This window comes from Centroberyx gerrardi, chromosome 11 (genome assembly GCF_048128805.1).
Source record: "Centroberyx gerrardi isolate f3 chromosome 11, fCenGer3.hap1.cur.20231027, whole genome shotgun sequence".
NCBI lineage: Eukaryota > Metazoa > Chordata > Actinopteri > Beryciformes > Berycidae > Centroberyx > Centroberyx gerrardi.
The window spans coordinates 10704411-10720303 of record NC_136007.1 but is presented as its reverse complement, the minus strand read 5'-3'; the positions used below and the strand labels follow the sequence as shown (position 1 = coordinate 10720303).

General features: G+C 42.7%; 1 protein-coding gene across 1 annotated transcript in view; it reads left to right on the top strand.

The window, feature by feature from the left end:
- Positions 1-15893, top strand: part of nsg2 (neuronal vesicle trafficking associated 2) — a 33455-nt gene that overhangs the window by 4025 nt on the left and 13537 nt on the right. Inside the window, exon 2 of the mRNA XM_071902780.1 lies at positions 5731-5841. Within this exon, the coding sequence (XP_071758881.1) occupies positions 5731-5841 (111 nt within the window). The remainder of the gene's footprint in view (positions 1-5730; positions 5842-15893) is intronic.

The window sequence follows — 15893 nt, the reverse complement described above, 5'->3', positions numbered from 1 at the left end:
TAGTCGGTGGGTTGTCTGAATGACTAATTGGCTAGTCTGTGTGTAAAAAATTACAAAATTCAACATAAGCTTATTGGGCTATGGGCAAAATAACTTCAAAAACAGAACTATTAACTAATATTAACCATGAAAAATTAGCATGAACTGTCTGTTTTGACTAAAATACATTTTGTCATAGAATGGTCAATATCAATTTAAAAGAATGTTGTACCATTGTGTCATTTTTGAAAGATGGAGAAAGTGCAAGACTATCCAAAATATTTTTTAGCACGTCCAAAAGACGTAATGGCCTACAAATACAACTAAGAAACAAAAAAGCTGAAACGCAAATGTGCAAGAAATGAAAGTACAAAAAAAAAATAATACAAACGTTGACATCCTCACACTAGTTGATTGTTCTGGCACATAGATAGATAGATAGATAGATAGATAGATATATAGATAGGTAGATAGATAGATAGATAGATCAATCAATAGATATATAGGTAGCTAGGTAGATAGATAGATAGATAGATAGATAGATAGATAGATAGATAGATAGATAGATAGATAGATAGATAGATAGGGATGTACCTTCTACACAAGAGGGAATCATTAGCAGCAGAGAAAAGAGCAACAGGCAGATGGAGGGAAGAGAAGAAGGTCAGGGAGGAGAGAAGAGAGCGGAAGAGAAAAGTTCGATACAACAGTCGACCGAATCAATGGGCTTTTGTAAAGATCAAGGCCGGGGCTGGTTAGTGTGATTGTTGATACAGAGCAGGTCGGCTGCACACACACACACACACACACACACACACACACACACACACACACACACGCTCACACACAGGATTCCTAGCTTGCTCTCAGACATTAGAGTGATGGGATTGGTTGTCTTGAAATACTATCTATCTATCTATCTATCTATCTATCTATCTATCTATCTATCTATCTATCCGGCTGGGTGTCTTCTTCTCTCCCTTTCTTGTCTGTGAGAAGAAAGCTTCTCAGGTAGAAAGAGCTGGAACATTTCAAAGGCAGCAGCAGACCGTGTAAAGACTCTTACAACCAACCGTTCTCTGATCCCATTCAACCTGTCTCTCTTTTCACATCCTTATCCTGTCCTCCTTCCCTCCTCGCTTCCCTTGGAGTTACTTTTAAGTTTCTTTCATTCATTCTTTGCGCTGTGTGTTCTTGTTTTCATAAATGAGAGGGGGATTCCAGGAAGCAGGATTAGCATGTTAACTCTGTAAAGGATCATTAAATAATTGTTGTCATGATGAGATGCATCACTTGGTAGGGCTTGGGGAGACATCCAGATGAATCAACAGCCAAGTTTAATTGGACAAATTATTGAAAAAAATTGCAAATTATATATAATTTCTTTCCAAATGTATCTGTCTGGCTGTGTGTGGAGCCAGGGAGTGGCCGTCCTGTAGGCAAAATATGTATTAACTCAATAGCATGTTGTATGCAAATGTGTGTGTGAGCCACATACAAAGTGTGTAGCTATATAACATGCATTACATATCTATTTGTAACACCAACCTCTTTTCTGAGCCGCGGTGTTGGAACGCCCATTAGCTCTCAATATGCCAGTTGTCAGGTGTTTCCTACTACTAATAATGCCCCAAGTTGTTTTTTAATCAACAAATATATCCATTATACCTTATCTAAAGTGCCATTTAACTAAATATACCCTTATTTATTAATTAAACTAAATAAATCAGTGCAATCATTTATATTCAGCTAATTATGGTGAGTGAGTGAAATCTGTTTGGAACTTGTTGCAGGAGCTAAATTAAGCAGACGCTTTAAAAACATGCACAAATGTATGAACGTGTTAATTAATTTGTTCACACGAATTAGGAATTCATGAAAGGGTAGGGATTAATCAAAACAAGGGAACAATTATGCATCTTGTGCACTTTGAATTAAAGAAAACGAGGGCATGATGTCTGTCTCGTGCGTCACTTGATGTTTATCGCTCAATATAATCAAAAATATACATAATCACATCCTTTAAAATGGTGCTAGTTTGTAAGTAAAGGTCTTAAGATAGCTACAGTATTTCATTAATATCCCATGTGTCAGATTTTCCAAATAGCAGATATCATATTTTATAATGCATCTCTTCATTTGTACAAGTCTCACTAAGAGATAGCCTTTGATTATATCTTCAGTCGGTCCTATTAGACCGTATGTCAAACCACCACAGCTACCAAAAGGCTGGATCTCCTCGGAAACCGCTTTTTTTGTATAGATTTTATTCACAAGGCAAGACTAGAATCAAACATGTCAAAAGAATGTCTGCAACTGCCTCACACACTGCAACTCCACCAAAGACGAACTCTCCTGCAGCTCAGTCTTGGGGGATAAAAAAATGAAGCAGCAATCATAGTGATAAAAAGGTCTGAGGAATAAGGAGGAGGGGGGAGAGAGATGGGGAGAAAAAGAAAACTTCTGACAGCAGTTCCACAGGGAAAATGAAATAGGAAAATACTGTGATTTGAGACAGAGGAAGATGGAGAGACAGAGAGAGAGAGAGAGAGAGACAGAGAGAGAGAGAGAAGCCTAATCTCTCAGTTTGACAAGCTAAAATGTATCTTTCTTGAAATTTACTTGTCATATATCATTGTGTCATTCATTCATTCATTCATCCATTCATTCTCAGTGCTGATAAAAATAAAACCTCATAACCTTTTCAGTGCGTCATTTCACATAAGTCAATTCCGGCCGACTTCAAAAACATTCAGCGTCACATCACTGCATTGCTTACAGTTAGTGGCCAGTGTCACTTTAGATACGTATTCCTCACAGAAAGTGGATTGCTTCTTGCTCTGTGGTGCCTATTACCGATCTAGAAGCGACTCTGTGTCAGTCGAAGAGACATTAAAAGGTCACAGTAAGCCAAGAAGAGTACACAAATAAATACGGCTTGCTCTCACTCGTAATAGCGGCTGAATAGGGACCAAAAGCGGAAAAGTTTCAAGAAATTGCTCCTCTTTTATGACCACTTGAGTCTCCACAAATAGATTCTCACAGGAAACTGCAGCGGGAAATAAAGGAGTCTGTGCTGCTGTAAATAGTAGATTTAATTAGTGAGTGAGTTGTGATTATGTTTTCACTCTTTCTATCAGGAGTGCTCTGGCCTGCGTCATTTATATGATGTATTTTGCGCCGGGCTTTGTTGGGACAAAATTTTATTGTTCATAAATTCAGCAGTTCGCAGACAGTGTGGGGACCTGGCTAATCAGCGCTGGAGGTGCGGTGTTCAGTAATTTTCTATGAGCTGTTGACAGCCGAAGGCCTGCGTAAATGAGGCAACGTTGATTGATGGCCGCTTTATTAGGTAATACGAAATGAGGGAGCGGGACGCCGAGTACAGGGCAGACGAAGTAATGGAGCGACGTAGCCCGTTGGAACCTAGAGGCTCTGCGAGGGCGAAATGAGTCAGAGGATGAGAAAGTCGAGGCAAAAATTAAGACGTTATTTATGGCTGTGACAAGTTTGAAATGTGGCGGTGCCGCGCCGGAGCCCGCGAGCCCCCGCAGCCTCTGGGGTCCAATCAGCCGCTCTGTCTTCTCCCGCACACCTACCGCAGCCTACACTTAGATAAGAGCTCCATAAAGCCGACCGACAGCTTTGTTATTCAGATAGTGGAGCCAGCTTGTGTGCACAGCAGCATTTTTTTTTTTCCTCCCTTTGTGTCAAAGTGACTCAGTGTCGCTCAGAAGCAGCACAATTAGGATTACAAGGACATTGAGACATTGTTCTCTTTCACTCCGTCTACCTCTCCTCTGCCTTGTCATTCGCGTGCTATTTCTCTGTATCTCCCCTTTCCTCTGGTGCACATTAATATACACTGAATGTACAAAACAATAGGGACACTTTTCATGATTGATGATGTACACTGATGAGCTGAATCCAGGTAAAAGCCATTTTCCCTCATTGATTTCCCTTATTAAATCTAGACCGATCACAAAGGAGGAGATGCAGATAAAGAGAAGCAGACGAGTCAGAGAAGGATTTTTAAGATTTGAGACGACTGAGATATGGATTATGCAAAAAGGGTTGCAGCTCAATATCAGGACGATGACCCTAATATTTTGTACGTTCAGTGTAGATATGAAAAAACCTCCTGAAATATTCCTGTGGATGATTATTCTGCAACTTCTGCGAGTGAGCAATTGATAAATCTAGTGTCTGCTGAAGGCACAATTTATGCTAGAATTGCATAGATTACATTTTTATACCCTTTCTTTTCTTATTTGTAGACTAATCGGTTGCATCAGAATTAGGAAAACAAAGGACTAGCTTTTGTTTTTTCGAAGCAAACCTGTAGTTATCCAGGCAAGAGTGGAAGAGCGTGCACGTTCTCTTTCATCAGCGTCCTGCTTCACACTCCCACAGCCACACACATTCACACCTGCTATCTGCCCAGTACAGTTTTCTACAGTCTTCTGCTCAAATGAACCTCGACATTAGTTGCTGAAGGAGTGGAGAGCGTTTCCCATTCACTTTCCCCACCCAGATTTCCCCAGCTTTTCCAGGATTTGAACCAGTATCCCTCCACAAAACAGCTGAACGTTTGAAATGAGAAAGATAACAATTGATTATTTACTTGCTGAGTCTATTCCTCCCTATCTCTCTCTCTCTCTCTCTTTCTCACTCTGTCTCTCCTCCCTCCGTCCCTCTCGTCCTGACCGCTGTATTTTGACTGCAGCTCTAAACCTGTTTGCTTGAGGAGTGCTGGATTGACAGTATTGGGGCAGGGCGGCACTAGCCCCGGCCCTTTACTCCTCTGGCTGCTGTAACAGAGCACAGCGGTTCCCTCTCTGATTTTGGGGCCTCGATTCAGGGCAGCGCAGCTTAAACCAGACGTCTGACAGATGCCTGGCACCACTGTTTCCTGTAGGATATTTTGTATTTTGGGGGGCGTTTGGGGGTAACTTTAGTTCTGAGACCCAGGTTTCATTATTTGGATATTTATATCATGATATATGGCTGAAAAAAAACAACAACTTCTTGTCAGGAATCTTGTTTGTTTCAAGCGGTGCATTTCGAAAGGCTTAATTACAGCTAAATCAAAAATTGGAAGCACATGCACTAAAGACTTAGAGAGTAGATTCTCACTCTTTACATTTATTTAAAGCCTGCGCATCGACCGCAGCCTTCTTCTTCTTCTTCTTGACACACCCATGAAGTAGACCGTGCATAAATGTTTAAATAAATGCAAAGAGTGCGAATCTACTTTGAAAGCCTTAGTGCGTGCTTCCAATTTTTGATTTAGCTATCAGGATATATGGACAATTGTGCTATTGTGTGTGTTTTGTGTGCGTGTGTGTTTTCATATTTCACCAGATTCAGTATCTAATAGCAACCTACTCATTCATCCATCACTCTATCCATCCTTCCGATTTTGGGATATTGGACTGTGTGGTTTCCCCGTCTCTTTCTTCTTTTGAAAGATTGCTGTTATTTATGGCGTTTCTGCTTTATCAGAACATACACAGTGGTTGGAGGAAAGATCGGAGACAGAGCAAAGGGAGATGACAAGAAACAAAGGCTGTGAGTCAGATTCAAACCCATGAGTGATTAAGTGCATGGTATGGGCTTCAGTTCGCTGAGCCACCTGGACGTCACATCTCTTCTCTCTTCTCTGCTGGTAGCTCATTCCTCCATCGTTCCCTCCCTCCATCCACACCTCCATCCCTGAGTACTAACCTGCCGGGCCTCTCTGTTCTCCAGGTGGTGGTGAAAACCCGTACGGAGTACCAGACAGAGAAGAAGAGGCTGAAGGTTCCCAAGGTGGAGGAGTTCACCATCAGCTTCACTGACGGGGTGTCCGAGAGACTTAAGGTAAGGACATGCTTTATGGACCAATTCATCCATAGATAGAGGAATTAGTGAATCATTTACACTACCACAAAGTTTGGACACACCTGATTGAATGAACTATGTTTTTCATCACCTTAAAGCCATTTTGATCTAAAGGCTTATGCTTTAAATGCTTGAAATGTGTTTCTTAGACAAATAGAAATAGTGAAGTTGATGCCTATGTGTGAATTTCTTTCCAATAATAACCTTTATTTGTATAGCACCTTTCATACACAACATGCAGCTCAAAGTGCTTTACATCAATAAAAGGCAGATAAAAGACAGATAAAAAGATAAAATTCATATAAAAGAACAAGCAAGATGCATTGCATTAAAAGGATCAAATCAAGTAAAATAGAAAGATAGAAGAACACAACAAATACTCCCACTTTTAGATGCACATTGTGAGTGAACCCATATGTTTTTCTTTAATTTACTTTTCCCCTGTCCTTCCTGATTCTACTCTTGATCCGATATTTACGTCAGATCTCACTGCCTCAGGCAGACGAGAATCATAGATTCTCCTCTTGGTCAAAAACCTCACCATCCACAGATGGATGAGAATCATACAGGGTAAAGCTCTGTCCCCCCCACATATAGTGTTCACTTGTGCAAGTAAGCATTACCCGGACAAGACCAATGAAAATTTGTACTTGCCCGTGTCAGCTCTGTTGGGATCCTGAACAGAAACAGTTAAAATGAAGGCTACTTAAAAGCTAAGCTGAAAAGATAAGTTTTTAGCAGTCGTTTGAAAATGCTTACAGAGCCCGCCTCCCTAATATTCTTTGGGAGGGTGTTCCACAGTTTAGGAGCATAGTTAAAAAAGGCTGCATCCCCAATCTTCTTTTGAGTGGGGTTTTGTACTTCTAAAAAACCAGCAGTAGAAGACCTGAGGGCTCTTGATGGAATGTAGAACAGCAGGGATTCTGTAATGTAGGCCGGTCCTAAGCCATTAAGAGCTTTGTATACAAGTAAAAGGACTTTAAAATCAATTCTAAAGGACACTGGGAGCCAGTGCAATGCAGCTAAAACTGGAGTGATATGCTCTCGCTTCCTTGTTTTTGTTAAAAGCCTAGCTGCAGCGTTTTGGATAAGCTGAAGCCTCTCAATAGACTTTTTTGGGAGGCCGGTAAAAAGGGCGTTGCAGTAGTCCAGTCTACTTGTAACAAACGCGTGAGTTAGCTTTTCAGCATCTTTCTGGGTTAGGAAGGGCCGCACCTTGGCAATATTTCTAAGATGAAAGAATGCTGTTCTGGTCACCTTGTTTATATGGGAATTAAAACTTAGATCAGAATCTAAGATAACACCCAGGCTTGTTACTTCTGATTTGATCGAGGGATTCAGGTTCCCAAGTCCAAAGCCTTTCCCTTTCCATCAAGGCGAAGGGCGGCTACTTTAAAGAATCTAAAACATAAGATAGTTTTGATTTGTTTAACACTTTTTTGGTCACTGCATAATTCCATTTGTGTTATTTCATAGTTTGGATGTCTTTACTATTATTCTAAAATGTGGAAAATAGTAAAAATAAAGAAAAATGTGGTGTGTCCAAACTTTTGACTGGTAGTGTATAAATAATTTGTTAATTAAATGAATTGATACTTTATTATGTGGGAACCCAGGTGATTCAGAAGAATAACGGGTTGCTAAATAAGTGTTTCTCAAGGGCTTGAAAGTCTCCAGGTATCTAAAGGCAGAGCCGTTGTTCGGTGGTTTTTGCAGGTGGTTTGGGGTCATTTTTTTGTCGTCACGGCTCTAATTATAAGCAGGAGTTTTATTTATCTGACTTTTCCCCCCTTCGGCTCACCAAATCATAACAATGTGGCCAGGTTGGGCTGCCAGTTCAGATCAGAAATGCACCTGTAATCGACTCAGGCAGATCGCTAAGTAAATGCTCAAGGGCTACAGATGCAAGCAGAGCCACACACACACAAGTGGAAGCACTGGCAATAATAGAATCGTCCTATGCAACACACACACACACACTCTCTCTCTCTCTCACACACACACACACACACACACACACACTACATACACTATCCTGGCAAGGGTAGGAGAGGGAGAGTGTGTGTGTGTGTGTGTGTGTGTGTGTGTGAATCACAGAGTCACCATTCCAAAAACATCTACTTCACCCAGGCGCTGTCTGTTCCATTCTTCCGTCGTCGTTAGGGGAGACCAAATAGGACTCATGTTGTCATGGTAGCAAAGAAAACCTCCTTCCATGGCAACCCTGACAGAGAGAGAGGGAGGGAGAGAGAGAGAAAACGCACGCAATTTTGTGTGTGTGCAACTGGAGGGGTGCGTGTGTCTGACTGAATGTGTGTGTGTGTGTGTGTGTGTATGTGCGTGCGTTTGTGTGTGTGCGTGTGTGTGTATAAATGAGAGGTACAGCAGTGACATGAAAGGTCATTTAAAGCTGAGGAGGACAGAATTAGATATTTGACACCAAAAGTGCCTGTGAAGTCCGTCTGGATGGAGACGGGGCAGTTATTACACACACTCTCACACACTCACACACACACACTCACACACACACACACACACACACACACACACACACACACACACACACTGTTGACACACTCTTATCCTGAGACAGTCAGATCTCTGGTTGAGTTGAAAAGCTACATCACTCATGCTTCTCCTAGAAGATGAGCTCTATGTCTTGCGGGGAAACAAAAGACAGCAACAGCAGACAAGCAGCACAGAAATCCGCAATGTAGACAAAACATTACAGCATCTGCTCCTTCCATCAAATCCACTGCCCGTGTGAATCCATCTGAGCCTTATATTCCCTTATTGATCTCACGTATATTCATAAAAAGGGATATAAAGGGGAGGAAACGGGTCAAACCAGGATTATTATTAGTTTTGCACAATCAGAGTCTGTGTCTCTGCATTTGAAACAAACATTAAGAGGACAGAGGAGAGAGAGAGGGATGCTGGGATTGAAACCCAGGAGCTTCGCTGCTTATGTGAATCCAGAAGTTGCTTTGATATTTCAATAACAAATTCATCTGGAGCAGCTTATCTTTGATTCATTTGTTTGTGCAGTGAGGTAGATTTTTGATTTTTTGGTATTTATTTATTTCTTTATTTATTTTTCTGCCTCTGAGGACAGCAATACACTTGACAGTTTTGGGGACAGTGTGGATGGGTAACACTCCCAGCAACGGGCAACAAAGCGGGACACAGCGTCAACAATCGGTTTAAATATTTCCGAGAAACAACATGTTCCCATTAGATTAGAGCAGCGACGCCGAGCCAACTTGCTGGAGACTGTTGCTCATCGGCGTTGGCCAAAATGTTGCCCTGTGCATCTCAGAGTCTTTGGCTTACAGAGTCTGTGGCTTGGCGTGCTATCAGATTTTATTAGGTGGAAATGCATTTCAGTGTGTGTGTGATTTGTGCTATGTTGGTTGGTTTTGGGTGCTCAACTGAACCGCTTGCTGTGCTTGAGTGACATAGCTGATTCTGCACACACACACACACACACACACACACACACAGTGCAGAGCAAACATTTCTGGATGAAAAGCTTGCACATCTCTTCTCTCCTCAAAGCTTTGCAGATTGTGTTGATGGATGAAGCGCTCAGAGTGTAAAATGCTCTCTAATCTGCCCTCCCTCGCTGCCTTGCTCCCTGCTTACCACCCTGCATCCTTCTCTCCATCTCTCCATCCCTCCCCGTCTCGCTTTTCTTTCCCCCCTTTGCCTTTTTTTTTTTTTTTGCTTACTACATTGCTTCTTTTTTTTCTCCAAGCGCCTTACTTTGAAGTGCAGCGCAACACAGTTTTAATTTCATTTTTTATACCTTAACATTTGACATTTTAGGCATTCAGCTGACACTCAGATTCAGATTCAGATTCAGAAAAAGCTTTATTGGCAGGAATCAAGTAGTATTGAGTGTTGCCAAAGCATATTACAATAGTACAGGATAAAATAAGGTACAATATAGATAAATCTAGGAATTATAGGCAATATATGAATTAAAAATGACAAATAAAAATTCAGGGTGATGGATATTGAGTGTAACAGTAGAATAATCATCAACATTACAAGCATGATCATTTGAGAGAGAAGTGCTAGGAAAGTAAATAAAAATAAGAGCTAAGGAGAAATGCGGAAAGGATGTTCTTTATGAGAGTAAAGGAAACATGTTAAATTAATTAGAAGAATCCCTAAAAAAAACCTAAATATCAGGAATATAAAATTCACTCATTAATCATCTTACAGATCATCCCTGCCTTCTCAGGTTTCTTTTGTGAAGGCGGTGGGGGAGGGAGCGGGGCACAAGAGCAGATATATCTGATGATGTTTTCTCACCAATCCCTTTCTCCCAAGCTCCCTGCTGCTCTCTCTGACATCTCCCCCTCCCTCCCTCCCTCTCTCCCTCTATCCCTCCCTCCCTTCCTCTCCCCCTCTCCCATCCATCCCTTTATCTCAAACATTTCTCCCATTAGACCCCAGTTTGTGTGCCATAGCTTCCCTGCATCAGTCCCCTCCCTCCCTCCCTTTCTCTTTATCTCTCTCTCCGTCTTTCTGATTGCTCCCAGAAGACCGGAGCTATACGGCGTATATTCCCTGTAGTTGTTTTGTTCTATCATCGAAAACGAGGAGGGCACGTTTCCCCCCCGCCGTTACCTATAGCTAAAACAAAGCCAGACTGCACACTCCTGCCTCTCACTGCGTGTCACGCAGGAGAGGGGGCCATATCATGCCAAAAAAAACAAAAACAAAAAACAACCTGGAGATTTAGGAAGACTCAGTTAGACGGAGGAGGGATGAGGAAGGAGGACCAGATGGATGAAGAGGGATGTAGGGAGAGCAAAGTGGCTAGAAAGACAGAAGAAAGGGAGAGATGGGTGAAAGAATAGGGAAAGAAGGCGTGGCATCCCGGTAGTTCAGCACATTTTGTCACATATCACATACTCGCAGCGTTTAAATCCAGCTCACGACCTTTGCTGCAGCTCATCTCTTCTCTTTCTCTCCCATCCTTCCCGTCACTCTCCGCCGCATACTTTCTAATAAAACGGGGAAAAAAAACGCCACGAAAACTATCTTTAAAAAACGAAAAGACTTGGGAGAGAGAGAGAGAAGAGGGAAAGGATTAGATTGAGGCAGCGGGGCGAGGGGGGCGATGGAGAGCCGGAGGTGTAGGGATTGATGAAGGGAAGATTGGATGGCCGGCTTTAATTCACGTTGCCCTGCTAGGTGGCTGGCTGGCTAAAGATTCAGAAAACATGGTGTATTTGGCCCGGCTCTCTCTCTCTCTCTCTCCACACACACACACACACAGAGACACACACTCGCACGCTTCAAACCCACATGCGCACACCCACTCCAACAGACACTCAAACAAATGCCAGCACAAACCCCATCCACACACACACACACACACACACACACACACGTACATGCATAAACACCGACCACATGACAGCGCGGCGGCTGCCAACTGGAGCCCGCGCGGCGCCAGCAGCAGTTAGCGGCCCGGCGCAGGTACCGACGGGAGAGGCAGCTCTCGTCCAAAACAATTATCCCATTATTACCTTCGACTTCTGATAAAAGCTTTGCCGCAGCCACTTCGGCTTCCGATAAAAGCTTCGCCGCAACCTGCCGCCTCCGCAGAAGACCCTCACTGTTTTGTCAGGTCGGAGGTAATTATTTTACCGGTTCGAACCGTGCGCAGCCTCCCGTTCGGCGCGCTGTTCGTCTTTCATATGGGTGACTAACGGCGCGCTGATTGTAGGGGATGTTTATGCCCTTTTCTCTCCTCAGAAACACACCCACACCGGTGTGCGAGCACGCGCGCACGCACGCAGACAATCGGGTGAACAACAGGAGAACAATTGATTTACCTTCAGCGGCGGTCGCTTTATGCGCTCCACCTTGTGTTTCTGTTCTGGACTGAGGGAGTGAGAACATGAGAGGGAGGGAAAAACTGCGTTAGCGAGAGAACAAGAGGTTGAATGTTTTTTATCGCTGATGTGGGAGCAACAGCATCTGATCTCCTCTGCTCCACTCGGAGTACAGCAGGTGTTATGAAAACAGAGATGATAATGTGTACATGGGGGCTGCAGCGGTTCCCACTGGGGTCAGCCACATGAGAAATAAATATATATATATAATACACTGCCAGGACTGTGCAGCACTTTGGATAACTTACTGCGTTTCATGTTACTCTTTTAAACATTACGAGCTTCTCTAGAACTTGTGGTTGATCGATTTTTAACACCATCTGACTCATGTTTGTCTTATGTTACAGCGAACGACATTTGTTAGGAGAATAACTCTCAAATGAAGAATTTCAGCACCCTTGTCATAGCTCGGGAAGGTTACATTCATGCACACAGTCAACATGGCAGCTGCGCAATATACACAGAATTTACAAAAGATTAGTGACATCTTCCTGATAGAGTTGCAGCCCCTTCTGCACAATCCACAAGCTTTGCTCAATTCCAAATTCTTGTCAAGATCCCAAGGTTTACAAACATACCAAATATGTCATGCTGAATTGCAGGGAAATGTGTATAAAATGATGCACAAGACATCTCGATTTTTTCCATTTGATGTAATGGTGCAGCCATAAAAAATTGTGTCTTGGGTTTAAATATTTCACTCAATATAAGCGTGCTGTAGCTTCAATGGAGCGTTGGAATGAGCAGATACAGAATATGTATTGTCGTACAGTATGGAAAAAAAAAATATTTTTCTAACTTTGAAGCTACTTAAGGGGAAATTTAAGGGGGAAATCAAGGGGTGCAAGGGGTTATTAAGGGGAAATCAATAAGGGATAATGGCTTTTACCTGGATTCACCTCACCTAATATTTAGTACAGCAGTGTCGTCTTGTGTTATCGGCGACTCAACAGCTCCAGTAGAGCTTGCTGTGGTTTAAGTGCGTTTTCCAAAGTGCATCTTGAAAGTAATTGTTGACAGAGGTGAGACTTTCCCCGGGGATTCGACCTGGCAACCTTCTGTGCTTCTCTAACTGTTCTCCTCCATCTTTCTCCTTCCTCCTCTCTCCATCGTGCCCTTTCCTTCACCTTCTCCTCCTCTCGTCGGCGCTCCAGCTCTCGCTCTCTTTTGCCACCTTGCCTCCGACTTCACCCTCCTCCTGTCTCTTCTCTCTCCATCTTCTCATAACAAGCCAACAATCAGCGGCAGCTTGCTCATAGTCTCTCATCAAACACTGTGGGAAGCATTTTCAAAGACTTTTAAGCTTACACACACACACACACACACACATGCACACGCACACGCACACGAACACACACACACACACACACACACACACACACACAACTGCTATTATACTGGTGCCAGCTCATATTGGCAGATATTCACAGACATTTTATTCTTCAACATTGGCTTCTGATTAAATGAGCTAGTCAGATGTGATTCCCAGATCCTGTCGCACACACACACACACACACACACACACACACACACACACACACGCACACACGCAGGGTCAGGGGTTAGAATCAGTAACTGTCATTGCTAAATGATGAATCAGTGTAAACCATTGTGCTCGGTTCAAGCCTCAGCTGCATGCGGCTGTTGTAACGGCTTTATGCGAGGAGGGAAAACCAGTTATCGGTGTGAATGGGCAGGAGGAGGATGCTGTTAACACACAGACACTTGTAACACTTTGTAAATCAAACCAGCATACAGTCGGGCGTCTATCTTCACGCTCCACTGAACCACAAACACAGTCTTGGTCAGGTCAGTCCGCTGTCCCAAAGGCCTCGAAGACGACTCCTGTCTGACTCATTTGTCACTGCAAAGAGGCCTCGTGTGTCAGCTGCCACATGGGACACACAGACACACACTTAGGCAGACGAGACAGTCGGACACACACACACACATCGAGGCCCACGGACAGACAGACAGACAGGCAGAGAGACGGACAGGCAGACAGGGAGACAGACACCGCTGCAGTGTGAGTGATATCTGGGATGATTTATAACTCCAGATGGCTTCAGTTCTGCTCTACTTCTTGTCTCAGATCCCATATCAAGCAGCACCTCAAAGGAGAGCGCACTTCAATCACTGTCTCCCTATCAATATCAGCAGATGTGAATACATATACATAAATCATCTCTCTCAGCCATTCGATATACGAGGGGAACTTGACTGAATAAAATTTTAACTGCGCATCCCATCTTATCTCGAATGTCAAAGGAAGGGAAAATCCAATTTGCCGTTACAGGGGAAAAAATATTAAGTCCACCTTGGTTTTTTTCCCCATCTCAGATTGGACGTCCTGTCTTATATTTTCCACAAGGTCATCCTGGCTGCTGTATCCAAACCCATTGTTGGACTTAGTGTGTCTGTTGTTAGGGGCTGCCAAGAGTAAAAAGCTTTTTCTGAGTCTGATCAATGACTGACAAGCAAAGTCTACGCTGTCTGACTTTTTTAAGCGCATGCAGAAGCATTAAATCTCTGGGCGCACTTAATCACTCAGAGCCCAACTTGTTTAAAGCTTCCAAATTAGTCACTTTTCATGATTTTGTTTTCAAATATACTGTGATCCAGGACAAAAATAATGTTCTTCATGATGCTTTGCAAATAAATGTAGTAATTAATGAATTTGAAGATTAAGTCCTCACAGGCAGAACTGTCACAATACTGGCCTCTGATTGGCTGGCAGCACCATTCAGATGAGGCACACCTGCTGATTGGAGGCTACAGGTGGGGTGTCAGTTCACATGAGTTGAAGGATTTTAGCAATTAGCCTAGTTGTGATGCGTTCACTAGACAGGTCCAAAACTGCTTTTAAAAAAATTTGGATTTTTGAAAATGAAAACTATGAAATCTCATTTTAACATCTCCATTATTTGATAATTTATGTATATAAATAGAGGAAAATTTGAATTCCTGTGTTTGGGCCCTTTGAATTATTTAACCAAGTTTTTCATAATACAAATAAAAACATTTGGAGCCAACAATGAGTTTTCCGTAATGTAATAAGAATTGTATTTGTGTAGCACTTTTCTAAAACAAGGTGTACAGAGTGATTTATAGCCAAGACAAACAAAAGACAAAGAAACAAATTTAGTAAATAAGAGACAAAACACAAAGATAAAGCCATAAGGTTGGGGTGCAACATGGACCCAGTTTAAGGTAAGGTTTGCTCTCTAGGGGTCACTCATCTTACAGTAGCACTATTAGCCCAAAATCTGTAGTTGTGTAGAAAAATAGCTGTTTCAAATTACCTGATATAATCGGCTATCATTCAATAGCTTTGACCTTTCCCACTATAGGTAAGATTAGAATGCACCTAATTAATTTCCACAGGGGAATTGGAGTCTAAGTAAAATAAACATAAAAAGGCCAGTGCAGATATGAGGAATTTAAGGCAGATAAGACTCATTCAAAGAACAAATACCTACCGCATCTCAAATGCTCAGCGGTGCATGCTGGGTTCACGGCCATTCAATTATGTGCATCCTACCAGAGAGTCGGGAGGCGTCACGATAAAACGGAAACATAATAAAAAGAACAGGGCAGCCTTCGATGGTTTCATGTTGGAGAAGATAAAGTGGAGGAAGATAGCAGACGGTCATTGTGTTCTGTGTCCTCAGCCAGACTCCTTCTCTCTGCTGTTGTTGTTCTGACAAGGTGAGCCATGGGAGCAATTACAAGGAGACAGACTGCGGATGGCTAGTCTGACCGGCCACCTTTCTCTCTTTTCTCTCTCTTTCCCCTCGTTTCCTTTCTCTTTCCTCTCTCTTTCCCCTCGTTTCCTTTCTCTTTCCTCTCTTTTTCCCCTCGTTTCCTCTCTCTTTAAAGGGAAATTCCTCCCTCAGACACGCTGACACTGTCATGCATCGTCAATCTGTGCTGTGCTTATTTTGTGATGAAGTGCTGTGATTATACCTATTTGTTGTAGTCACTTTCTCTCAACCTGCCTACTTTTGCTTCAGTTAGTGATTTCCTACGTTTCCCAGAATGCCTTTCGACATTCCCCAGTGAACTCGCCTGGACTTGTAGCATCCAGCCGTTGGTTTTATGTTTAGGTGGAGAGAG